General features: G+C 45.0%; 5 protein-coding genes across 5 annotated transcripts; 2 read left to right on the forward strand and 3 right to left on the reverse strand.

Annotated features, from left to right (window-relative positions):
- Positions 1–42: 42 nt before the first annotated feature.
- slc40a1 (solute carrier family 40 member 1) lies at positions 43–6531 on the reverse strand. The gene is made up of 8 exons (XM_068328719.1): positions 6233–6531; positions 6064–6131; positions 5562–5721; positions 5233–5348; positions 3755–3881; positions 3234–3479; positions 2511–3134; positions 43–2166 (listed from the first exon to the last, which is right to left on the reverse strand). Exons 1-8 carry the CDS (start codon positions 6264–6266, stop codon positions 1841–1843), a joined length of 1701 nt encoding a protein of 566 aa, XP_068184820.1. The 5' UTR covers positions 6267–6531; the 3' UTR covers positions 43–1840.
- A 3723-nt stretch (positions 6532–10254) lies between these two features.
- Positions 10255–11127, forward strand: asdurf (ASNSD1 upstream open reading frame). Its single transcript, XM_068329195.1, has 4 exons — positions 10255–10390; positions 10609–10662; positions 10743–10818; positions 10994–11127. The coding sequence occupies exons 1-4, from the start codon at positions 10331–10333 to the stop codon at positions 11032–11034; spliced, it is 231 nt and encodes a 76-aa protein (XP_068185296.1). The 5' UTR covers positions 10255–10330; the 3' UTR covers positions 11035–11127.
- asnsd1 (asparagine synthetase domain containing 1) lies at positions 11055–14105 on the forward strand. The gene is made up of 3 exons (XM_068329193.1): positions 11055–12452; positions 12619–12800; positions 13726–14105. Exons 1-3 carry the CDS (start codon positions 11055–11057, stop codon positions 13970–13972), a joined length of 1827 nt encoding a protein of 608 aa, XP_068185294.1. The 3' UTR covers positions 13973–14105.
- On the reverse strand, positions 14094–16494 carry zgc:136439 (uncharacterized protein LOC678627 homolog). Its single transcript, XM_068329194.1, has 8 exons — positions 16170–16494; positions 15954–16043; positions 15739–15818; positions 15256–15371; positions 15067–15164; positions 14487–14555; positions 14346–14404; positions 14094–14232 (listed from the first exon to the last, which is right to left on the reverse strand). The coding sequence occupies exons 1-8, from the start codon at positions 16359–16361 to the stop codon at positions 14112–14114; spliced, it is 825 nt and encodes a 274-aa protein (XP_068185295.1). The 5' UTR covers positions 16362–16494; the 3' UTR covers positions 14094–14111.
- A 387-nt stretch (positions 16495–16881) lies between these two features.
- sympk (symplekin) lies at positions 16882–24221 on the reverse strand. Its single transcript, XM_068329001.1, has 27 exons — positions 24069–24221; positions 23637–23768; positions 23453–23518; positions 23251–23304; positions 23085–23158; positions 22874–23000; positions 22526–22775; positions 22263–22433; positions 21898–22137; positions 21659–21810; positions 21428–21578; positions 21088–21307; positions 20837–20987; positions 20528–20763; positions 20269–20350; positions 20065–20178; positions 19839–19986; positions 19600–19760; positions 19324–19432; positions 19130–19230; positions 18901–18991; positions 18317–18418; positions 18043–18230; positions 17780–17956; positions 17605–17694; positions 17338–17505; positions 16882–17197 (listed from the first exon to the last, which is right to left on the reverse strand). Exons 2-27 carry the CDS (start codon positions 23700–23702, stop codon positions 17024–17026), a joined length of 3663 nt encoding a protein of 1220 aa, XP_068185102.1. The 5' UTR covers positions 23703–23768; positions 24069–24221; the 3' UTR covers positions 16882–17023.
- Between the last annotated feature and the right edge of the window lie 1444 nt (positions 24222–25665).

Consider the following 25665-nt stretch of genomic DNA (forward strand, 5'->3'; position numbering starts at 1 on the left):
ATTGTGGATTCGACCCAAAACCATAAGACCGGACGAACAGGAGGAGGTGGAGTTTCTCTTTATTTAGGAGACCTCATGCATCACAAGCAGTAAAAACATCCTCACAGTCAGTGCAGTAGAATTATTACAAAAACAAATGATTCCTTTGTGATTCTGTCCTCTAATCATCTAATATATATATGTATATATAAAACACTAAAATGTTTGTACAGGAATACAGACAGATTAAAGTTAAAAAGATTGATGTAAAATGAAATTCTGGAACTTCAACAATCTTTATGAAACCTATTTGACATCATGTTAACACTAGTTGTAAAAAAATTTTTTTTTAAAAAACAGCATGGCAACAGTCGACACAAAACATGTTTTTTTCAACAGATTTAAATCTGACTGACAAATTCAGTTATTTACATTTAAAATATGGGCATAAGTGAAAATCCTGAGTCGGCAGACGGCATCGCCATTGTTCTCAGGTCCAGACTCGGTTTTGTGGTCACACAACCAGACGAACACGAAAACGCACCTGTAGACATCCTGACAGGCCAAGACGAAGAAGAAGTGGCCTTCTGTTCTCCCACATCTGGTTCGGCTACGTGTGTTTCCAACATAAATATAATCTGCTTCCAACTGGTCGGATTATGCGGGCGTGGCTACATCCTGTCTCGACTCAGCCACGTGTGCGCTAAACAGCCGTCAAGGCTAATTTACAGTAAGACAAGGCAAAACGGAGCTAGCTGTAGCGGTTTCAGGGGGGATGGAGGTGGAGCTAAAAGTTAAAAGTATGAAAATAAGTTATTCTTCTTAAAAATTGCTTACTCGGCAGGGTTTTGCTTGGACCCATAGCTTATAGTGGCTCATGTTAGCCAACTTTGGGTGTAGTTTTTGCAAGGTTAGCGACATTCCTCAGCTAATTTACTGGATTTATCTTTATGTTAGTAGAGAATTATTTAAATTTGAGTGCACACGTGAAAAACGGGCAAATCCAGTGGATTTTTGAGAAACTTTCAGAGTGAGGGGGTGTCAGGATTTACACCTTGTGCAAAAGTATCGATCACATTTATGATCAGGCGTTCGGTGTAATGACAGACCGTAATCATTTAAAGTGCCCGTGTGACATGGATTGAAAAATTAATCAAGAAAACAAGAAGGTGGGACAGAACCAACGCCCTTCGTGTAAACTACTAAGAAAACTGAATTAAAGTACAATCAGAGCGGGTTAAACGTATCCAGGCTTACTGAAAGTGTGGTGAATGACAGCATTCGCATACCAATACTTATTTGAACTGGTTCATACTGATAACTGGTTTCCCTCACTTCCTTTTATGCCACATATGGACTTAGACTTTGGTAACTGAGAGCGACTGGCTGCATAGGAAGAGTCTTTTCTTGTATGGCACAAACAAACACAAGCATGCGACGCAACACTGATGACGCAGTTCCAACAAAAACCACATCTTTTTCCTGCAGACCTGATGTTTGTTGCGTAACTGCGATTTGAGAAGCTAGACCCAAGGTTGATGCGGACGGACACATCTACAGCACCAAGGAGGAGGAGGGAGGCCCTTCATCCGACAGCTGCCCCCCCTCCCCCACACTCCATCCGAACCTGAGCGCCTGCTTCCCTGCAGGATTTCTCCTTTACACTCTCTATTAGCTAGCTTTCTACTTACTTCTCACTACTAATGAGTAACGCAAAGCATGTTTAGTTACCTTTTGCCGGTGTGTGCGGGTATTAGCGAAAGCATTCTGCCAGCTACAGGCAAAGTCGTTAGATGAGTAGGATGCAGCGGTGATAGTATGGCGTGATAAGTATGTACCAACGACAGTCTCTGAAAGGCGGTTAAACGGCAGTGGGAGGCGAAGGGCCGTCTGCCGTCTCCGTCTTCTCCGCCTTCTGCTCCGGCGAGCAGCAGCGGAAGAGACGGGCTCCCAGGTTCTTGAAGGCAAACACGAAGTACATGGTGTGGCCCATGGCCACGAAGGAGACGGAGATGATGACCAGCAGGCCGAAGGCCTCCGGGTTGGGGGCCAGGATCACCATGATGAAGTGCAGCAGGTCTAAGAGGTAGTTCATGGAGTTCTGGACACCGTTGATCACGCCTCGCTCCGACTCAATCACATTTTCCTGGATAAGCTGCGTGACGGTCAGGTCAAAGGACCACAGGCCTGTGGGGCGGAGCAAAAGTCACATCTTTACAGTCGCAATAAAAGCCCTGCAGAAGAGAATGGCGCTGAACTGACATTAATCACGCAATGTTATTGGAAGCAAAGGTTGCAAATATTGCTCTGACATCAGCTGACGGCTAATTTTTTCAGTGACTCCTGAAAAACATGCAACCTGTGGACCCTGCTGTAACTGCCTGAGTCCCCTTTAGGACGTCATGATTAGGAAACATGCTTTGGTAATCTCAAGAAGACAGGAAACACACCAGCAAAGCGTGATTTCCTTTCAAATAGGTCAACTTGATGTAACTTGAATGACGACATCAAATGCGGTATCTTGGACTCACCGATTCTAGCAGCGATAACGCCAGCGAACAGCAGGCTGACAGACATGTAGGACGGTGGGGTGACCACGTGTTCGGTTGGGGAGGCGGTGGCGTTCCTGCTGGCGTAAGCGCCAGGGAGGCTGGCATCGGCCTCCTTGGGAATCATGTGGGGGAAGAGGTCCTTGAAGGGCGACACACTGAGGTTGAAGGGGCTCCCGGTAACGAAGACCGAGGTGACGCACAGCATGAGGCAGGCCAGCTGGGCCGTGCCGGAGATGAACCCTGTGCGGATCAGGCCGCACTTCTTGCGAACCCAGGTGAAGGCCACGGTGCCGCAGATACCGGCCACAGCCGAGGCCCCCATCAGCAGGCTGAGCACCGACCCGTCCAGGCCCTGTGTGTAGGCGTAGCCCGTGGTGATGCAGTCGAAGCCCAACACCGTCATGTAGAGGAACGCCAGGGACATGCCGGCCAGGAAGATGTTCTGGTTGTAGTAGGCCACCCAGCCGGCCCTGAAGGTGCGCAGAGGTTCCGCCATCTGGTAGCAGCAGCTGGGCTTCTTGGGGGGGTCGGACTTGGTCACGACCGAAGTTTCATTCATCAGCGGCTGAGAGGATTCCTCTGGACTTGGGTTGTTCTCCAAGTCTGTGAAAAGGAACGATCATGAAGGCCAGAACGCTTCAAAGCAACACAACGAGTGAGAGTTGGATTAACGCCGATTAAGCAACACTATGGAAACGCTACCTCTTGGCGCAGTGAGCTGTTTCAGCTCCTGCTGCTGCTCCTTCTGGCCGGCTTTTGTGGCCAACGCCGGCGTTTTCTGGTAGACCTTCCAGAGCAGGAGGTATTCAAGACACATGGAGCACAAGTTCCAACCAGAGATGAAGCCACAGCCGATGAAATGGGAGCCGAAGGCCATGATCTGACCCACCAGCATGGGAGCTAGGATGTTGGTCAGCTGGTCGATGATGCGAACAGTGGCGTTCATGTCTGATTGACAGAAAATTAGATGTGGTTTAAGTCAAAATCAAATTCCTGAACCTCACATTTTCATTTTGTCGTCACATAATTGCTGGCTTTGCAAAAAAACGAGTTCAAGAAGAGCAAGAAAGAAAGATTGCCAAGTTTAAGAGTCTTTTCTGCCTAGAGAGCAATATTTTCCAACAATCAGGGACAGGTAAGAGTGAGTCAACATTCAGGGTCAAAGTCTGCTCCGCTGATAACGGGTCAAGTGAAACATTGCGATGATAACCAGAAACACCGACCTGCCAGCGTGTTGCTGTCCTGACCCGCCACCACCACCACCCAGTCCCTCTGGATGGTGATGGACATGGCTGTGCTGGCTAGGTTGGCTATGTTGGCGATGGTGATCACCAGGATGTAGCAGCCGGTCTGAGAAAGACGAAAACATTTGATCAATACAGGAAGGAGGGGGCAAGATTTACTGACTGATCGGACGGACACCTCGACTTATTAATAACTGACATCACTTCCTGTAATTGTTGTAACTGATGTGTCAGCAGACTTTAAAAGACCCAAATCTGACATAACCAGTCCAGTGAGATCATTCTCATTCTGGACAGTAGGTTTGAATATTAATACATAATTAATATTGAATTAATTGCAAAACCGAAAGATTAATTAATGAGAATATCCAACAATCCCATGTGGTGCATAATTATTTTTCATAAGGGAAAGAAAGTCTTTACTATGGAGCACATTTCTGGAAAAATCTAGACATATATGACCCACATACACTGAGATATGTATTTGTAATACTGTTCACTACATTATATTTAGATCATTTGTTTCACTTCAGTCCTCCTTCTGAGGCTGACATCAAAAATCAAACTAAAAAAATAACCAAACATTGCTGATTTGACTCAACGCGGATTACAAAATAGCAAATGAACCGAAGGCAAGGTCTGACTTGTAACATCACGTGTCGTTTGAGCAGCTGTGCAAACAAAGCAAAATCAAATAAATGTGACAAAATAATAAATCTGTAAATTCTGTGAAAAACTTCTGCCTGAAAGGTACAACATGCCGGCCGATGTGACCTCTAACAGCAGCAAAGCGGCGTGTCTCAGATCGTTTGTTCATGATGCTGCGCTGCTTGTTAGAAACGCAGCAGCTGGTGCGAACAGGCTGGACCACATTTCTCCCTTCACGTCATGTGACCGACCTTGAAGAACCTGCTAACTGCACTGCCTGCAACCGGACACTCGCTCTCCTGTGTCGCCGACCTCGCTCCACCCCTGCATCCCCTCCAGCACCACCAGACCCGCTAAACACTCTCACATGTCAGAAATGATCCCCCCGACTCTGGAGAACCAAATGCAGAAGAAACATCCCCCCCCCCTGACAGAAAGGCTTTTGTGTTTCGAGCCGCTGAGCTGCTTCTGGTCTACCGTGTGTGAGAAGGAGGTCTTCATCTCAACCTCCATCTCCAGTGATCCAGAGACCACTGGAGATGGAAATATTATTACAGATTTAATTAACTCTGGTGCTGCAGGAGTGACACGTTTGGAAACTGACTCAAAAACGTATCTAATGATCATTTAAGTTAGTAGAACAATCAAAGGTCTTCTATAAAGATGTTCATGGCCATATATCACACTAAACGGAATCCATATCAGTTCAAGTAAGCAAAATCAAATCCAGAGGTTAAAGAGTTTTTCTAGAAACATGTTGTCAGTCAAATTCTCACCAGAAGCTTTGAGCGTTTAAAGACGGATCTTACCAGAACCCATCCATTGTAAAGCTTCACAAGCTGTTCATGGAACTGGAAAACAACCATCAGGAGGATCCCACACGCGATCACACAACTGTTTTGGACGAGCAGTGAAGTCTGGGCCACTGTGGAAACACCACGAAGAACATTAGGGGCAGGTTTCTGACCAGAGACAACAGATTTCTGTCTGGATAGCTGGTTCATTAGTGTCAAATTCCTTCAGCTACACATTCAACAAGAGTTTAACTGTCAAGAGGGAGGGAAGAATGCACACTTTTAGAGGAGAAAATCTACAGTTTGGACACAGAAAATTGTCCTAAACCTGGGCTGCTCTTTACCTTTGAGTCTAGGATTCCTGTCCACCCAGTCACCAATAATGGCCCCCAGTAACAGCACAGAGCCGGCTACCACCAGTCCATAAACGGCCGTAAGCAACAGGCTGTTTCCATAGAGCTCCACCAGGAAAACAGCCACGGCAAAGTTCCACATTCGGTCGCCCTGTGGATTCAGATTAGGATTATTTAAAGCTGCTATACATCCATGTTTAGACCAATAGGAAATGTGGCTTTGGTGCTGCATTAATAATAAGACACCTCTAGGCTGAGAAAAACACCACCTCTTCAATTCAACCCATCCTTTGGCTATTTGTTAAAGGCGTGTGGCGAGCTAAGCCAGCAAAACATGTCATCTAGCATTGTAATGATTGTTATAGCGACACACAGGGCAACAATAACACATTATTGTTTGCATTATATTGAATTTGACACAGAAAACCCCCCACAACTTGAGCTGTAATCCTGGTAAACATGTAGAATGATGGAGCATTAGTAAAACACATACCCATGTTGATAGAGCATGTCCCATGTAAATCAGGAACTTAGCAGAAGTGAAGAAATCTTTGATGCATTCTGTGGAGGAGAATTTAAATTGTAACAACCTTATTTATCTCCTCCAAAAATTTGGAATCTCATTTTGTGCAAAGATTTTTGATTAAAAAAAAAAAACCTACCACAGCATGACTTCTTATTTCCAGAATTATCCATCTTTAAAATGTCTAAAAAACAAACTAAAGATGCGTTTCTTCCTCTCCTCTTTTGTAATTCGGGTTAAACCAGGTCACTAGCTAAACAGCATCAAACGGCGACACAAAAACAAAACGCACGACGGTTCTCCGTTTTTCTCCTTCCAAACTTAGCTAACACTGTAGCTGAAGTTGGAAAGAAATATTCTTCTGAAACCAACCGGTTAGTGGCAGAAAAAAAGGTGAAACCCGGTTGAGGGTTCGGCACCGCTGGACGGGAAGCCCTGGACTGCTGCTCTGTTTTTACGTCCCCCTCGGATATAGCTGCGTGGTGACGTCACGCGCCTTATTTACATCTTGTCACAACAAGTGCGGCCCTCCCACCGCACGCGCTCCTCCAAACAAAGGGAAACCCGGAAGCCGCGATTGCTCCCCGACTTCTACCTGTTTACCTGCGCGGTGACGCACCCTTGTGGCGCGAGCTCGTGTGTGTGAGCGCGCGCCGCTTTCTCCTATAATTAAATTTTGGTTCCGATAATAAAGAATCATAAATAAAACAGCCACAGTTGGTGTGTGTGTATAGTGTTAGAATGCAATCCCTGCAATATATAAGATTATATCAAATGATTTATTATGCAGAAAACTAATAAATATTAATTAAACTGAGTAAATATTATTACTGGTTCTGTTTGTGTTTTATCAGATTGACGTCTGACTTTTTTTGAATTAACTGATATAACAGAGATAAAACAGTTTCACATTATGTCCCACGTTGTGTGAAGGCTGTTGCATCAGCAAAGGTTGACTATAAAAAAAATTCTTTCCATCCACGGTTCCACAGTCCATATCAAATCGTATTATGACCATTTAATTGCATGCCAATCTTAATTTGTGTTTACAATCTGAGTGTGAGAAGAACTTAAAGCAGTAACAATGAGCAAACAACTGAAGAGACCGCTTTCCAAGTCAAAGATTAACTGAACTTGCCTGCAGGTTGGATGGAACTCAACACAAATACTAGTCAAGCATTTAAAACATTTTGACAACACACAGGCCAGACGAGGCTCAGCTGTTTACCAAACGGCCTGTTGGAATAACTCTGGCAGCCAGGAAGGACAAATTATGTACGAATTGCACATTTGGATGACTTGCATTTGTTCAGCTATGTCAACAGTAGAGAATCAGAGGCGTAATTACAGGCTGAGGCCGCACAGCCATAAAAATGGTAAACACCGGTTCAGTGATAACATAGCTAGAATGCTTCTTTTAACTGTACCTGCATGTATAGCCGACCATAAAACACTTATCAGCTGGGCAGTGCCCTCAATGTGGGCTTTATGGTGAACAATATAACACAACTGCATGGGTCACTGCCCTGCGTATTGTTTTATCATTCAGTTAAAGCTAAAGCAGGACAACAAAACATCTGCAGAGCCCCCCCCAAAAAGAAAGAATTGGCTAAGGAATCCGTTGGTTGAGAGTTTCACTGCAGTCAGGAAACATTTATTATACTGAGAACTTAATCCTTTATTGTTTAAAGCATAATTAAATGTTCACAATTGTACGTGGGAAATGTGCGTCTTTTTTCTTGTGGCAAAATTCAAACAATTAAAAGATTTTATCTACAAAACATTTGCATGTGGATCCAGTCTGTGGGATGTTTGACTAAAATGTAATTAAAGCAAATTTAGATGTAATTTGGAACCTCTAAATTATTGTTTTTCATATTTATAAACTCTTTTTAAATTCAATCTAGCTTTACTTTTGGATTGAACAAACAGATTTGACAGTGGTACCGATCTTCTCCTCTAATACTCCGTAAGAATCAAGATATTAAACTAGATTTTGGAGTCTTTACCTTTATAATTTTAAGACCTTATTTTATCCACACAAAAAAACCCCATGCTGTTTCTTAAATCTGGTTATTTTTAGACCAATAAGATGAAAACAATCCAGAAAGCTCTCTTTTCTTCCCTTAGAAACCCGAAGGCCTCCTCAGTACCATGTCATCAGCTGAGGGAGCTAAAGTGAAGCTAACCAGGAGCATAAGCACATATTATGAGCCGAAGTGTGACAATAGACACTTCTGTCCTTTTGTGATCTATTCAGGGATCACAGTGAGCCCTGAGCCGTTTGAAACTCTGCATACACTGAGGCAGTACAAACAGATTACCAGTCACACTATTAGTGGGACGCTGTGTCAAGATGCTGCACATCGGCGGCGGTCAGACAGATGCTGTGTCATTTTGCGGCCATGTAACCTGCAGGTATGTCTGCACTTGTCGGGATCCCTTTGGAGGAACAACAAGCGGTGTTTACGTCGGCTAAATTTGTACGTTCAAGGACGAAAATACACGAATGACTCTTGTTCTGTGGTCGTGACGCGTGTGACGTCAGCAGGCCGCAGCTGAAGAAGGGATAGAGCTAGAAGGAGCGTGTGAAATCTCAGCTGAAGGATGGTGAATGTGAGACTGAATCAGATTATTCATCCCTTTTTTCACAAAAGGCTTCTGGGGTTTTTTTTTTAGCTCAAAGGTGTTGGAGTTAAAACTTATTCTTCAAGGTTGGCTGAAATAAAACAAGTGAGCCCCCCCCCAGAATCCTTTAACCATCCCTGTGACCTACGAACAGCATTAAATCTTAATTCTACCCATTTCTGGAACACAGTGTGTGGTCTTTTTGCTTCTGTGGATGGATATCCACCGCTGCACGTGTAGCTCCACCAGACAAACACCACAGATCAGCATCTGCTCATTCCCCAATCCCACATTTCCAGAAAATTTAAGCTGAAAACATGACACCACCATTTCAGGTCAATACACAGTGTAGCAAATCAGTGTGTAGCAAATCAGCATGAGCCATCAGACAGGTGTATTTGTTTGCATTTTAAAATACTTGGCTGACCATCGCAGCATCAATATTTGCATCAACCGCTTTATATCAGTGTCTGTGTACCTGTTTGTGGACTACAGACCTTAGAATTAAAAAAAAAGGGGTCTCTTTTGTTTACCAGGACGGTTATATAAGGTTTGCTGGATCAGAATTGGTTTGATGATGGACTTTGATCAAGAATTGACCCCCTTATATGTTGATGTCCATCTGGATAAAAGGGCAGGGCAAAGATTTTTCATTTTCTAGGGCCTTTTTGACTAAAAAACAAAACTGGATTTGCACCAAAATGCACACATTCAATCTATACTCCCATTAATGCCAATTTATACTCAATTTATAGGGTTGTGAAGTGAAGCCTGGGGGGATATGTAAACTCCGCACAGGGTCCTGGTTGTATTTCATATGACCGAAACAATAATTAAATTAGAGAACCAAGATCGAAACCCAAATTTGGGATGATTCCTTTTTTTTGTTGTTGTTACTGCTCAACCCCATCACATGATGGGTAGTGTATTTATTTCTGTCATTGTCATTATATATTTTTTTCCACCTTTGTGGAAACAGCAACCAATTCATATGACCAAATAAAAGTGACTGGAACCAGCCAGATTTATAGAGAGGAAATTTGGCGCATAGTAAATATGATCAAGTTGTGGTTGAAATGTCACAAGAACAAGATCCTCATTTGTTTTCACTTCAGTGGAAAATATGTATGACTTTGCATAGATCAGGTGTTAAGAAAGCAGTCTTATGTCATAAAATCAACAAAAAAAACTATAAAAAAATAATGGTTACAGTATTACTACCTTTACTCAAGGAAAGCATGTGAATACTTTCACTACTGTCAAATACACTTCATTCATAAGCCAGGAAGACAAATGTGACTTTTACTCATGTTTCAATTCTACATTTGATGAAAACCATAATACCTGTATTTTAACTTACTTATTGGTTTCTCCTTGTGTAACTGCAGTGCAGAATTCGTTAAATCCAAAAGAAATGGTAAAAAACGGTCCTTCTGTAGTTCCGCTATTGACCTTCAGGGGGCAGTAGAGTCCAAGCCAATCCGACCTCCTCCACACCCGGAAGTACTTTGAATACCACCGGACATGTTTACATCCAAAAGAGTTAGCTTCACACACACACACAGATAGAAACTCTGAATTATATTTCTTAACGTTTAACTGGATAAAAATGTCTTCAAGCGAAAATTCGGAAGGACAATCTACTCTTAAGGAGGAACTTAACAAAAAGGTGACGTTTGCTTCGTGTTGCTCTAATGTATTAGAGTTAGCTATAAATATTACCTACATGAGGAACGATAACTGTTGGGCGCAAGTCTGTAGACTTTTACGATATATGCTAATATCTTTATTTTTGCTGTCTAATTATCTGTTTGGTCCTTTAAAATGATTTCTGATTAATTTATATTTATTAACCCAATTTAATCATCCATTTTTGCTAACTTTCAGATAAAGGAGCAGAAGGTTGTGTTGGACGAGCTCTCCAATCTGAAGAAAAGTAGAGTGAGTCAAGTTAAAGCAGCGATAAAAAATATAAAACGATTATTTAAATGGAATTATAATTATATGTATGTTTCACTCAGAAAGTTTACATCCAGCAGAGGAACAGCAACATATTCTTCTTGGCAGACAGAAGTCAGACACTTAGTTCATGCAAAAGTAAGTTATTGATCTCATCAGGTTTTCTTGTTATTGGTGTGTTAATTTATTCAGTTTTATTGTTTTTATATTCCACATGACATGCTTTGCCATGTGGTTTTAGTTTGAATAAATAACTCATCAGTACAAATAAAGTCATGTGTTGAACGTAGCAGCTGATGTTCTCTGTTTCCAGAGGAACTGGATGACATGAAGCGGGCACTGCAGGATATGTAAGGTTAACCTTCAAAACAACGATGTGCGGCATCTTTTGTCTGTTGACGCTGTCAGCGTCTCACGTGGAGCACGACAAAACACTTCATGAACATTTGAAGAGAAGAGGGCCCAACATCAGCCAGAATGTCACAGTTAGAGATTCTGGCTTTCAGTGCTTGTTCTCTGCCCACATTCTTCACATGAGAGGTCTTCTCACTCCTCAGCCAGTTCAAGATGATGCTGGAAATATCCTGGAGTTTAATGGGGAGATTTTCGGAGGTCTCCCAGTGAAGCCAGAGGAAAATGACACTGCTGTTTTTTCTCAGCGGTTGTCATCCTCCCGCAGCCCTTCGGAGATTCTGTCCGTTCTGTCCACTATACAAGGCCCATGGGGGTTTGTTTACTACCAAAAGGATGGCGATTACCTCTGGTTTGGAAGAGACTTCTTTGGTAGGCGGAGTTTGTTGTGGAAGTTTGATGTGGAGATCAACGCCTTGACCCTGACTTCTGTGGCAGGCCACAGTTCTGGACCCGACCAGTCTGCGTGGCAGGAAGTTCCAGCGGTTGGTGTGTACAGGATCGACCTGCAGGCGTTTGCAGAAGCCGGCTCCGCCACATTTGAGATTTATCCTTGGGCTCATCGAGGAAACGATCTCTTTTCGAGCTGCAGTAACATCGCTCCAAATGGTTGCACGGCTGTGATGAACCAGTCCGGCCTCACCCTCGCCTCACCCGTGTGCCCTCTTAATACATCCATCCCAAACTCATTAAGTGAGGAAGAAAATCATTCAAATTCACATCTGTGTGTGAAAGATCTGGAGGAGTTGCTCGCAAGCAGACAGAGAACCAATGAGGTGAGCCGGCTCATCGATGTTCTCAGTGAGGCGGTGAGGCGACGGGTTCAGGCTCTGCCTTTCAAGGAACAAGATGATCCCCCTTCCTCTAATGATCCGGCTAGTGTTGCTATTCTTTTTTCAGGAGGTATTGATTCAATGGTCCTGGCTGCTTTAGCGGACTGTCACATCCCTGCTAGTCAACCGATAGATCTGCTCAATGTAGCATTCAAACTACAGGAGCCAAAGAAGCAGACAGAGACTGAAAGGAAACCGAAAAAGCACAAAAATAAGCCCACAGATATCAAAAATCACTCAGGCAGTTCCCAGACATACGGCCCGTTTGACGTTCCTGACAGGATTACTGGAAAAGCTGGCCTGAAGGAGCTGCTGGAGCTGAATCCTGAACGAAGGTGGAATTTTGTTGAAATCAATGTGACGCAGGAGGAGCTGCAGACGATGCGCGAGGAGCGTATTTCTCATTTGGTGCAGCCGCTGGATACGGTGCTAGACGACAGCATTGGATGCGCCGTGTGGTTCGCAGCACGAGGGGTGGGCGTCATCACAGAGGGCGGAGACCTGAGGCCCTTCTCATCATCGGCAAAGGTAGGGACATGAGGAAACCAGACCTCTATACGTGCTTGCAGGTCATGTGATGGAGAAAAATCAGAGCTAAATCAAAAACATAAGTCTCAGGCATTTTAATGTTAACAAATGTCTGGTCGTGCTCCACGCTGATCCTCTCCTCTGCGGTGCTACTTGATGCCTGCAGGTCATTCTGACGGGAATTGGCGCCGACGAGCAGCTAGCAGGTTACTCCAGACACCGAATCCGGTTTAAGACGTCTGGACACGAGGGGCTGATCCGGGAACTGGCCATGGAGCTTGACCGCATCTCTTCCAGGAACTTGGGCAGAGATGACAGAGTGATCGGGGATCATGGCAAAGAGGCCCGGTACGTGTTGATCACATGGCTCAGGTGTTCATCACATCAACGGAGGAGAAAGTTGTTTCTGAGAATTACCTGCTTTCATCCACATCTGAGCTGTGGTTGGCTGTTAACCCGATATAAATATATCAATATATCATTCATTCATCTTCGTCTGTATTATCCAGAGTCGGGTTGTGGGGGTTTGTGCTTTTGTTCCTTTTACCAGGATGAGTTCAGCTTTCAATACCTGGCATTCGCTCAACATTACTGTATGCATGTAATGTGTGAAAATAGGTGAAAGAGAAAATTGGATTTTACTTTTTAGTGAAGAAAAATGTCTTACCGCACATATCCAAAACATTTGACATGTTCAATTTGAACAAATAACTGTCACATATTTTAAAAAAAAAATTGTGGCTCTTGGCTTTTAGGTGTTTTTTAACGGACTGTTTTGTCCTTTTATGTCAAGGCGTTTTTAGCATTTATTAAACTTTCTAAAGCGGTTTCTGTCTAGCTGCAGGCACAGGCCCACATCACACTCCTGACACTGCCAGGGTGTGCTTCATTTGCAAAATATCCACTGTACATGCCAAATAATGTTTTGCTGAAGTTGAATCTTATTTTGAGCAAAGTACATACTTTATAGTACATGCTTTATACGCTAACCATTCTTTCCCAGCCAGCAGACTGCGCAAAATTAGCTAGAAATAACATTACATGGTTGGTCAGAAGAAACGTCGCCATAAATGTCATCACAGATGAATCTTCTGAGTGTTTTAATCACCCTGGTCTGAAAAATTGATTCAAAATCCATTCAAAATCTACTACCGCTAGAGAAACGCGACTTCTCTACTTTAAGGAACTGTTGGAATTATTTTGAGAGCATGGAAAACGTCGGACCGTGAAGTTTAAACCGTGAAAACTGGAGTCTCAATTTGAACCCCTGCAGATTTCCCTACCTGGACGAGGACGTGGTGAGCTACTTGAACTCTCTACCTGTGTGGGAGAAGACGGATCTTACCCTCCCTCGAGGCGTCGGCGAGAAACTCCTCCTCAGACTGATGGCCAAGCGGTTGGGCCTCGGCCAATCAGCTGTCCTGCCCAAGAGAGCCATGCAGTTCGGCTCCCGCATCGCAAAGATGGAGGACAGATGTGAAAAAGCCTCGGACAAATGTGCCAGACTCCTGACTGGGTAGGAGCGTCGTTGGTTCAAGAAAGTCATTTAATATAAAGAAATTATTTCTAAAATTGGATACAGTTAAAATTTACAGTTGAAATTGAGTTTTTGTTTTTACAAGCCACAATAAAAACTGTTCTGGTCCTTCTCCATTCCGTTTAAACCATGTAAGACTCCGCATCTTGAAGGTGTTCTCTGACGTAAAGGTCGCATTCGATATAAGAGGCCAAGTGTCCAACATCGAAACGTCCGGAAATGGTATGAACGTAAACTGGCTTCCTGGAAGAAAAACAAAGCGAGAATTCAAACTGAGGAAAGATTTTTTTTGTAAAAAGTTTGTTTTACCTGCATGACAACACAATCATTTGTTAGATACAACAGGAATGATTTACCTTTGAATGAGCCAGGATACGAAGTTTCCTGGAGCGTCTTTGTCTTCGATCGGAGCCTCCTGGAAATAAACCGCGGGAAATGGTGAAATAGAAAAACTTTATTTTTCCCCTCTATTCTTGATGTTTAATTTTTACATTTACCTTCTTCTCATCAATAAAAGCGTCCAGCAGAGGAAGACTCATCTTTGACAACAAGTAGAAACACGGACACTGGAAGACAAAGACCTTGTTACTGAGCTGTTGTCACAGTTTAAGCTCACTTCACTACATTCAAACAGTACAAAGATGTACTGCGTGTCAAATTTACGACAGGCCTTGAATGCACCACTGTTCACATGGTGCAAGATTGAGAGTGGACGGTTTATTCAATCTGTTACACAACAGTCAGTGAATGCATCGCCACTCACATGCACTGAGGCGTGCACAACAAGTGAATGCATCATTGTTTAAAGGCACTAAATAGAGTTCAACTGATTAATTGGGACCGACAGAATGTTTTGAGGGATAGCAGTACTGGTGGAACTAGTTGTCATGGTAACCGACGGATGAGGACAATCCTCCAGTCGACTTCTGTGATTACCGGCTTAGGGGGAAAGAAACAGGAGCTGCTTCATGTTTTTCCATTAATTTGATTGTTTCTGGATGGATTTATTTCATTCAGTGATTTCTGTATTCAGGTGTTTATTACTGACTGGTGTTAATTTGTTTGCGGTGAACTTACGGCTCTTCTCGACGTCGTCTCAGATGGAAGAGGTTTCTCCTTCATGCGCAGGACGCGGAGATCACCGTCCACCTCCAGGATCCCGTATTTACGGGTTTCTGTTCAGACAATACAGAAGAATCTGTGAACATGAGGCAGATGCACGATTGACACGCCACACCTTTCTTGCTTGAATGAAGCTGGGCTCACCGTCATCTTTGCACTGGTACGACAGCACCAGGCAGCTGTCGTCACTTTTTGCTTGGAGGTCAGAAAACCTCTCTTTTACTCGACTGAGGCTAAAATCCTCCTTGAACAGGGTGTCGCTGTGTCAGATCAATTAGAAAGAGAGTTGGGGTGTATGCTGTCAGGGACATTCTTCCTTCTAAAATGAGAGTTGCTAATTTTCTGAAGAATTAGCAACTACGGACACAGTGTGATGTATTATTCCTCTATAATACATACCAGTATGAAGAGCACCGCTTTGAGAGTTTTACTCTTCTAACTGCAGATGCATTTGGTCTTAAATACCCATTTAAACCTTCTAAACAACAGATTTACCTTTTTCAACACTTACCTATTTCCTTTTTTTTTTTTTTTTACTATTTCCCACAGACACACAGCGTCTAATGCAAATACAGTAATTCATTCACAAACACCATCAACATGATATTTAACTTGCTGACAACTTACCCTCCGATCACCAGGACATGATCATCTATGTGGAAGTGTTTTACTGTGAGATGCAGGCAGGCCACAGCACCGAGGCGCCCCTGATGGGGTGAGAAAGATCTGATCCATTACTGATGAGTTCAAGGAAGTTTTCAGAGATGGCTTGTTTGCAGTAAAGAACCACAAAATGGAATGAAACAGAACAACATTCTAGTGGAAACAGTGATTTTCTTTACCTCATTGCTTTCCGTCTGATCACTGAGGACCAGGACGTTTGTGAAATGTGATGCCCACTCCTCAAAGGCAGCAAAGTAAAGAGCGTTAGTCTGCAGAGGGAGGACAGATGAGCCACAGGAGACTGAAGATTTGTGATTTATGGTGGAACCTGTGTTATGTTTCAACACACATCACTTCGTACTTTCACCACCAGGACTTGTGGAAGTCCCACTTACCACCACATAAATGCGGTCCACGCAGCCAGATGCGTTCAGGGCCCGGACCCAGTGGGATATCAGAGCACACCGACCCACCGGCAGCAGCGGCTTGGCTGTCCCGACCAGGTGAGAGAACTTCCCGCTGCCGTCGGCCACCACATCCCTCTGGAGCCGGGTTCCGTACCCGGCAGCGAGAATGACAGCCTTCATTTACACCGTGACCCGGGAGTGAAGCCGTGAATGGTGTAAGGTGATATTTAAATCACTATTTGACGTGTTTGTGCCTGAAGGAGACGCGGAGTCCAGTTTGACAACTTAAAGAACTACTTCCGGAATGATATCGCGATACTAGCCGGCTAGCCAAAGGTCCGTCTACGAAATCTCGCGAGATGTTTATTTTTAAAAACGTTTTCGTTTAAAATTTTTAAAATATACCTGGATGTTCAGGGGACATTTTAATGTCAAAATTTAATCCAATATTTATTCGTTAAAGTTCGGACGTTTAATAATTGACATCCCCTCCAAGGGGAGGGGCGATTGTAAAACCCACGTGACACATACAGGAAATAACTTCCTGTTTGGGAAGCCTCTCTAAGGTTAATTGACTTAATTTCAATACGGTATAGAAAGTTTTTGTCTTTATTTTTATTTTAATTATTTGATCAAAGCGTGTAAATATGTAATTTTCAATGTCTTTCACCCAGAAAACAAACAGGTGCAGCAGACAGAGCAGTGTTCACCTACTTTATTTCCATCGTATGTTTTGATCATGTTTTCATACAAAAATCTTGAATTTATTCCTCAAAATCTATTTTCCACAAATACAAAATAAGACAAACATCCTGGAAAAATCTATACTTCTTTTGAAGAAGTCATTCCACATCCTCGCTGCTGCTTTTAACCTCTTCTGGATCGGTGGCGTCGGCTTCGGTGATGTTTCCCTCCTCCTGGAGGTCTGGCGTTTCAGGTCGAGACGTCTCCATCAGTTCTCCCACTGGCTCGGGTGGAGGTGTCGATGTTTCCCCTCCCTCTTTCTCCACAGCCGCCTGGGGATATTATTTAAGAAGAAAACATGTCATGCAGGCTAGTTTTACATAACTGTTGATGCAGGATTCTAAATTCCCACCACCAGAGAAAACTCTTTTTATACAAATCCAAACATGCTTTTATCGAAACGTAATCCTACCTGGGAAACATCGTCACTCTCCTCCTGCGACTCTGGAGCAGACTCTCCTTGCTCCATCGGTTCTTCATCTTCGTTCTCATCAGCCAGTTGTTGCGGTTCTGGCGTCTCGGACCCTGGAGGTGCCGCGACAGGCGTGTCATCTTCAACCGGGGCAGGAACTGGTTCGGTCTGGTTGAAATGAGAGAGAGCGAAAGAAATGGGACAAGAGTGAATGAATGAGCCGTTTGAATTTTTCTGCTCAGGCACAACAATTCTTCACACCCTCACCTCTTTTCCCTCGACAATCTCCACGGGTTTGGGTTCTGGTTTCTTCTCTCCTTCCAGGACTGTCATGATTGAGGCCGGTATGTGAGCTTGCTGTTACAGAAAAAGTGCCGTGTAAGATGACACCTTCAGGTCTGACAGAACCCTGCAGACCCAGGTGTGAAGCAGCTCTTCTTACCTGATGAGGTGTGAAGGAATGGACGTGCTGAAGGAGGGGCTCTCTCAGCTCCGGGCAGCGTTCAAACACGCTGTTCAACTGTGCGGGAGGAAGCTGCAGGAGGACGCTGAACGACTGAGGCTTCGTTCTCTGGCAGCATTTCACAAAACCTTCCCACACTTTGGGATACTTCCACACCTACGGGAGAAAAAATTGAAAAAAATAAAAATAGAGGAACTTTTGGCTGGAGACGCCACGAGCATTGATTAGAGTTTAATGCTCACCTGCTTCATAATGAGCCGGGACAGGATGTTCATCACGAAGCCTCCCAGCCGGGGGTACATGGTGAGGGACTGGATGACGGTACGCATGAGCAGCATGGGGAGGGGGCTCTGCTCCATCAGCTGCTGCATCACCACCGCCAAAACCTCCGATGTGTAGACGTTCTTCTCCCCGAAGCACAGGTTGGTCGCTGCAGCACAGACGCGACAGTTTAAAAAAACCAGCTGGTGTGAAATAACTATAATAATTACAACCCTCTTTGAGGTGAACTCTGACCTTTAATGATGGACTTCATGTCACACTTGGTCGAGTCGATGTTGTGTAAGGCAATCAGCAGGTCTCCAGGGGTCAGAGGTGACACAGATGAACTCCCCTCACCTGAAAGACAAGTCAGAACTTGTCAGTCCTTCATGGGGGATTAGTTTCCATGGAAACCTGACAGAAAACATCAATTAGAACGATAAACTGTGCACACAAAGGGGATGGGTACTGGGTCAGGATTCTCCTCACTGCTGGGAGGAAGTTTGGCACTGAAGAGAGGTGAAAGACTGAAGCGCTACTGACATCTACTGGTCAAAAAAAACCCTACAGTACCAGTACCAGACCAGTATGTCTTAAAGTTATATTTATATTTGGAAATACTCATTTTCTGACTCACAATGTCAACATTTGATATTTATTAAGATTTTAAAAAATGCAATTACAAGTAAGGAACATTAGGTTTGCTTGAAATAACAAGCATCTCGCCTAAAAAGCAAAAACAATCAGCGTCTCATGAGGTCGTCATTTGATCAGAGCGAGTTGGGATCAAGATCAGCACAAACAACCGGCAGCACAAAGCTTTGATCGGTGACTCTTACTGTGCTGAGTGCCCAGGAGACGGTTGAACACCTCCTTCACCACGATGGGGTTGAGTTTGATCAGTTTGGGGAGAGCCTGGATGACTTCGCCCTACAAACAGAAATAAACAAAATATATTAAAATGAAAGAATTATTATGAAGCGTTAGTAAAAAATTCAAGAAGAACAGGCAAGCAAGAACAAAATACGCCTCGCCTCCAATCCATGAACCACGTCTGTGGTATTTTACCTTTTCTAGGCCGTTTATGACTGGAATCAGGAACCGAACGTCCGGAACTCGTTTGTGGTATAGATCTCTCACCCGCTCCACCAGTTCAGGAGACGGAGGCACTGACAGTAGAGCAGGAAGTTACACGACAAAACCTTCTATTTCCTTTTTGACCTTCACTGTGTGACTGTTGGGACGTCGTGAGGCTGCCTTACCTTTATCTGTCAGGATGTGCAGACAGCGGGTGACTAAGGTCTCAGCTCCTTTGGGACAGTTTTCCACCAGGAGCAGCAGCTCAGGAGAGTTCATCCCCATTCCACGGACCTGCAGGAATCAAGTTGAAGTTGCTCTAATTAACCTTCTTGTAAGTAGTTAAGAACACAAGAAATAAGATGAATATCTGGCTCCTCATCTCCTTTACCCCTCAGAACCTTCTTTTCTGTTCCCGGTACAGTTTCAGATTAAAAACAGTGTGACCAGATGGGACTTACAGGCTGCTCAATGGCTCGGAGGACGCCGCGCTTGATGTCGGCGATGGCCTCTGTGTAGACGGAGGCCAGCTCGTGCACCAGCCGGTGGTTCAGGGGCAGCAGGGACAGATAGAGGAAGAGACACTGCCTCACCGTGTCTTCAGTCCAGGGGGCTGCTACCTCTGTCCCAACACACACACCACGCCCAAGGTTAGAGGACAGGAAGTGTGTTTGAGTCTAGTCAGTGTCACGGTTCAAACCTGTGTCTTTGTCGGCCCCGAACAGCAGAGACGGGGGGTTGGGGTGGACCAGGAGCTGCATGTAGTTCAGGGCAAACTTCTCAATGTAGTCCCGGAGCTGGTCTTTCTCATACATTCGCTTGAGAAACGCCAGAGCAGTGGTCCGCACCTGGAAAGAAAACGTTGACGTCAGCAGGGCGAGTCTGATTCACGCCTGGATTAAAATGCAAACGCGACACGTCGTCACCTTCTCCTTCTCGTGCGAGCTGAGATCCAGGAGTACGTGCAGGTACTGGAACTGCCTGGAGGGCCGTTTGACGATCAGCTCCTTCAGAGTCGTCATGCCCAAATAGACTCGAGACTGGAACACAGGCGACAACAGCGGATTGGACGTCCCCGTTTCGAGGATGAGCTTCAGCAAACAGAGCAGCGGCTTCATCCTGGCACTCACCTCATCCTCACAGTAACGCCGGATCACTTCCAACGCCGATTCCGTGATAACAGGAGCCTCCAGGACCAGTTTGGTGAAAAGTCTAGAGGAGACAGCAATAAACCGCATTTTAACTTCAATTTTACACTCATTAAGGAACACATGACACGTTAATGCTGATGTGGCTCGGAGCTGAGAATCAGAAACCCAAATGACGCCCAGCAGACATTAAACGCCTCACGGTTGGAAAGCAAGCGGGAGGCTGGTGTACTTGTCTCACCCATCCCTCTGCTCGGGTTTCTCCTGCAGGCCCGACAGCAGGGTGTACAGGCAGTGGTCGTAGCTGTCCAGCAGCCCCGCAGGAAGCTGGCTGAGGTACGTGTTGTACTCCTGGTAGAGGAGAGAAAAGGCCAAGTCGCTCCTCATCCTGATGTCCTCCAGAATAAACTGCAGCACATCTTCTTTCATCATCCCTTCGAACTGTGTCACGAGCCTGGAGAGCAGCTTCACCCTGACCTGAGATGAGATTTCCATGTTTCACGCTGCTCTCTGCTGATTTAACCCTCACGTAACCGAGGAGGAAACTTACGTGGGCCATGCCGCTCTGAGCGATCGCCTTCTCAGAATGCAGGATGCGGTTGATGGCTTTGGAGCTGAGGTTTTCAATCTGGGTGTCCGACAAAGGCTGGACCACGTCGGATAACCGGAACACTTTTTTCCTCCCGCCGGCTCCTGATATTCTGCAACACAGCACGATCACATGCGGGGTCAGAGGTCAGTCGAACAGAGGACTCGCCCCTCCATCGCTCCTGCCCGGTTTGAGTCGGCACCAGAGCTCACTTGGTTTGCGCTGTCGGTAGGATGGGTTCAGGGAGCCTCTTGACGGTGGCGGGAGCCGCCTCTGTGTTCTCCACTGTGTACCCCCCCACCACAGAGATGGCCTGTCCCACCATCACGGCAGGGATTTTGCGCTTGATCAGCTGATCTTTGGTCCCCAGATCCTCCTCCATGCTCTCCTCTTTGCCGGCGTCGTCCTCTCTGGCTTTGCTCTGCTCCAGTCCTGAGACGACATGATTTAAATGAGAAGTGAACAAACAGCAGCTTCTCTTCTCTTCTCTTCTCTTCTCTTCTAACAGCCAGAAAGTAAACTGGTTCCTGTCGGAAACCAGTAAGAACAAACCTGGACCGATTCCGGCTGCGGTCATCTGCGTGGCCATCAGCCGGGCCAGATGTTTGATCTGAGCGTCGGTTCCTGCCGACTCCACAGGCGTGTACGTGGCCTGGAAGGACGCTGGCATCACGTCGGGCAGATACACCATGCTGATGAGCACCTAAAGGCAGCACAGAGATAAGGGATGAAGACAGAAGCAGAAGCTGAAGGAGAGACGACCTGGAGGTCGGTGCCGCTCACCAGGTTGGCGACATTCTCGGGGTTGAGCAACGGGTGCAGGAACTCAGCCGTGACGTCGATGGCAGACTGTGATCCTGGAACAGCAGCTGGTTTGGGGGCTGAAAGAGGGACCGGCTCTTCTTTGTCCTCATCGTCCTCCATCAGAGCTGGTTCTGAGAGCAAGGGAAAGGACATACAGATTATATTTGCAGACCTTTCGAGTGAATCCCGAATCTGCACGCTGACGTCCGGCTACTCACCCATCTTGACCTTCTTCCCCTCTGTGTATTGTTCGTGGCGAGTCCGTTTGCGCTGCTCTCGCGGGGCGGGCGTGGAGCGGGTTATTTCGCTTTGGGGCATCCCCAGGTCCAGCAGCAGAGTGCTGATCTGAGCCTGGAACTCCAGGCTGCACGGGTGCTTGAGGACGGCCACCAGGTGCAGCTTCAGGTTCTTTCGCACACTGCTGACCTGAGACTTCGCCAGCGTGGGCGGCAGGTTTGCTGCACGCAGAAGAAAACTATCAGTGAATACATTATAAAAGGGTTTTGCTACGATATTTTAATCCGTGTCGGTTTTTGTTTAAATGCTGACTGAGGATTGGGAAGACTGTCCCTGGAGCACCCACCATGTAGCGTCTCGTATGCCTGCACCACCTCCGACATGAACATCGGCCTCTGGCGGGCGATGGTGGCCAAGGAGCCGAGCGCCGTTGTCAGGTTGATGCTGGTGATGGCCGGGTGGACCATGAACTTCAGCAGCCTCTCCAACGCCGTCTTTCCCTCCTCACACAACGCGTCTGTTGATCCAAATATCCCCAGCTTTAATAAACTTAAAGGAAAAACCTCATGCTGACCAATTTTTGTCCCGTTGGGACTCTAGCGTCTGTACCGTAGCGAATGTACGAGTGATCTCTGGGAACTCGGTCCAGGCTGATGTCGCCCTCCTGTCGTTTGGGCACATCAGAGTCTGACGTCCGCGGCGACAGAGTGATGATTAATGATTCGGTGAACTTGATGGCATGAGTTCGAACGCCATCGTTTTCAGAGTCCAGCAAGGAAAGAACATCTCCTTTCATCTGCGTGACCAGATCCCAGCATGCCTCCTGCCTGTCAGACACCGCTTTGGAGCGCACCAACCACTGGAGGCGCAGAAGGAAAGGGTTTGAACAGATACAGGGGATTTTGTTTTGTATATTCCCATTAAACCTGGCTGCTTCAGATATGTAGCTGTCTTTACCTGCAGGGAGACTTTGTACAGCTGCGTCAGTGTGAGGATGGCTTTCTTCACTACATTCACGCTGTCGTCCTTCAGCAGCATGTTCAGGTTGGCGATCAGTCTGAGAAGAAGCTCGTTGTCCCGTTTACTGAAAGACAGAAAGTTAAGAATTTACAAATCTGAAAAAAACAAATTTAGAATCATGACACTAGAGGACTTGTCTGATACTCACCACGCTTCCTCGATGAAACCAATGACAAATTTTCTCACTTCGATAGACTTGTCAGTCTGGAAGGCGATCATCTCCTGTAGGGTGGACAGAATTATTTTTGATTTTACAAAGAAAACAAGAAAGGCAATTGATTGTGTGTCTGAAGAACACATGCGGGTTTACTTACATCCAAGAAATTGTCAAGAAGAGAGGGATCCTTATTGATGATGAGCTCCTGGACCTGAAAATCAAGTAAAGTAAAAAAACTTTTTAAAAAAAAACACACAGTAAGTTTCTTTAAGATAATCAGCCCTGCTTGCATTGTGCATCCCACAATTTGACAATATAGTATTGATGCTGAAATGAAATCTGTATGACAGACCACCGACCTGTTTGAGCACCGTCAGCTTTTCATCTGTGGGTATCAGGGCACCCTGATTGAGAAGATCCACCACCTGGAATCGCAAAGTAAAAGTGAATGAACTTGATTTCTTCTGTCACAGCATGAAACTAGATGGTTCAGCCTCGCAGGCTGCAAAGAAAAAACCCCAAACACTGCCGGGCAGGCTTTACCCTTTCACTGGTGGTCATATCGATGACATGGGGAGCTTCCCCCTCGTCCTCGGCGGAAAGCTCCATGCTGCTGTTCCGGATTCCCTCACGATGTGAACGACATAATGTTTCAAATCATGAAAACTCCAAAACCTGTATCACATTAAAAACCGCCGTAAACACGGAGATTATTTGAAGTTATCGCTCAGCCTGCTGAAGAGGTTTAGCACGATGACAGGTTAGTTTAGCGTTAGCCGTCGCTGAGAAAGCAGTTAGCTTCAATCAGATATCTTTATTTGTAACCAAACCCTGAAATAGACTAGTTATAAACCTCTTATAACGAGTCCTAAGCGCTGACGGTTCCGATCACACTTTGTTGTTAGCTGGTGCGCTAGCACCATGCTAATTATTTAGCTATCTAAATAATTAGCATTATGGCGGATATTTGCTTACCGGAGCACCTCGCCTTTACTCGTCGCTGTGTCGCTATTTCAATGTGAGTACTTTGACTGGCGTAATTCATTCGTAGCTTCAACGTAATCAATAGGATCAGCTACTTAGCTCGTCTAGTGAGGAAGATGCCATATTCAATGAAAAGCGGTTACGTTCTTCTTCTATTATTGTTTAACGACTCGCTACGAAAGCTGCTGCCACCTGCTGGACAAATGAGGACCTGCAGATGGCGCCGAGTGTGTAAAGTAGGCAGTAGAGTACTGTACCGCATTGTACGCCAGTGGTCGGCAATTTTTTAGCTACAAAAAAATAACACCGGGAGCAGCAAATACAGTACTTTGACATTGGAATTTGGACAAAACTGAGTAAATATTGTTTTTTACCTTTACGCTTTGGGTAAACAAGTATAATGTGTTGTATATGAAATCCACAAAGTCCTACAGAGAAACTGATTTTTTTTTACTGTTATTGTTAACAGTTTGAACTCTTAAAATGACAATAAAAACACGCCGAATTGAAGGCCCCTTTCAAATTAATTAAAAAGCTGAACTTAAATTATTCACGTGGCAAACAAAAATACCGTGAGCCGTCATGTTTTTTTTTATATCGAGCGTGTAGCGGAGCCTTGACCAGAATTTAAAAAATAAATAGAAAAAAAGAACACTATTTCACTGAGCAATGAAAAATAAATATATATAAAAAAATATCTGCATAAGTTTTTATTTTGGTTAAATGGAATTTCTGCTTCAACCGGCTTTCGGGCGTGCGTTACGCATATTTTGAGCGATGTAAAATAAACACTTCTTTTTCTTTCGGCTTTTCCCTTCAGGGGTCGCCACAGCGAATAAATTGCCTCCATCTAATCCTGTCTTCTGCATCCTCTGCTCTCACACCAACTACTTTCATGTCCTCTTTCACTACATCCATAAACCTCCTCCTTCGTCTTCCTCTAGGCCTCCTGCCTGGCAGTTCAAAACTCAGCATCCTTCTACCAATATATTCACTATCTCTCCTCTGGACATGTCCAAACCATCTCAGTCTGGCCTCTCTGACTTTATCTCCAGAACCTCTAACATGTGCTGTCCCTCTGATGTACTCATTCCTGATCCTATCCTTCCTGGTCACTCCCAGAGAGAACCTCAGCATCTTCATCTCTGCTACCTCCAGCTCTGTCTCCTGTCTTTTCCTCAGTGACACTGTCTCTAGACCAAACAACATCGCTGGTCTCACCACAGTTTTGTACACCTTTCCTTTCATTTTAGCTGAAACTCTTCTATCACACATCACACCTGACACTTTCCTCCACCCGTTCCATCCTTTCCTGTACACGCTTCTTCACCTCTTTTCCACACTCTCCATTGCTCTGGACTGTTGAGCCTATGTACTTAAAATCCTCCACCTTCTTGATCTCTTCTCCCTGTAACCTCACTCTTCCACTTGGGTCCCTCTCATTCACACACATGTACTCTGTCTTACTGCGGCTAACCTTCATTCCTCTCCTGGCTCCTGTAAATAGACTTCCATCCCTATCCTTAATCACCCTGACCTGCTGCATGTCCTTCCCATCTCTGTTCTTCTGTCTGTCTTACCAACCGGT

The sequence above is a fragment of the Antennarius striatus genome, chromosome 12 (genome assembly GCF_040054535.1).
Source record: "Antennarius striatus isolate MH-2024 chromosome 12, ASM4005453v1, whole genome shotgun sequence".
Lineage (NCBI taxonomy): Eukaryota > Metazoa > Chordata > Actinopteri > Lophiiformes > Antennariidae > Antennarius > Antennarius striatus.

Bases quoted from the DNA above. Each gene is read 5' to 3' on its own strand.
- asdurf (XM_068329195.1), top strand. From the start codon at position 10,331: ATGTCTTCAAGCGAAAATTCGGAAGGACAATCTACTCTTAAGGAGGAA. The intron at 10,663-10,742 runs GTGAGTCAAGTT...TGTTTCACTCAG, and splicing joins CCAATCTGAAGAAAAGTAGA to AAAGTTTACATCCAGCAGAG. The intron at 10,819-10,993 runs GTAAGTTATTGA...CTCTGTTTCCAG, and splicing joins GACACTTAGTTCATGCAAAA to AGGAACTGGATGACATGAAG.
- sympk (XM_068329001.1), bottom strand. From the start codon at position 23,702: ATGGAGCTTTCCGCCGAGGACGAGGGGGAAGCTCCCCATGTCATCGAT. The intron at 19,433-19,599 runs GTAAGTCCCATC...TGATTCCTGCAG, and splicing joins TCCGAGCCATTGAGCAGCCT to GTCCGTGGAATGGGGATGAA. The intron at 19,231-19,323 runs GTAAGGCAGCCT...CTCTACTGTCAG, and splicing joins GCACATCCTGACAGATAAAG to TGCCTCCGTCTCCTGAACTG.
- slc40a1 (XM_068328719.1), bottom strand. From the start codon at position 6,266: ATGGATAATTCTGGAAATAAGAAGTCATGCTGTG. The intron at 5,349-5,561 runs GTAAAGAGCAGC...GTGTTTCCACAG, and splicing joins CAGGAATCCTAGACTCAAAG to TGGCCCAGACTTCACTGCTC. The intron at 3,135-3,233 runs GTAGCGTTTCCA...TCCTTTTCACAG, and splicing joins ACAGCTCACTGCGCCAAGAG to ACTTGGAGAACAACCCAAGT.
- zgc:136439 (XM_068329194.1), bottom strand. From the start codon at position 16,361: ATGAAGGCTGTCATTCTCGCTGCCGGGTACGGAACCCGGCTCCAGAGG. The intron at 15,165-15,255 runs GTGAGCCCAGCT...TTGTCTGAACAG, and splicing joins GTACCAGTGCAAAGATGACG to AAACCCGTAAATACGGGATC. The intron at 14,405-14,486 runs GTAAATGTAAAA...GTTTATTTCCAG, and splicing joins CTTTTATTGATGAGAAGAAG to GAGGCTCCGATCGAAGACAA.
- asnsd1 (XM_068329193.1), top strand. From the start codon at position 11,055: ATGTGCGGCATCTTTTGTCTGTTGACGCTGTCAGCGTCTCACGTGGAG. The intron at 12,453-12,618 runs GTAGGGACATGA...TGATGCCTGCAG, and splicing joins CCTTCTCATCATCGGCAAAG to GTCATTCTGACGGGAATTGG. The intron at 12,801-13,725 runs GTACGTGTTGAT...GAACCCCTGCAG, and splicing joins GATCATGGCAAAGAGGCCCG to ATTTCCCTACCTGGACGAGG.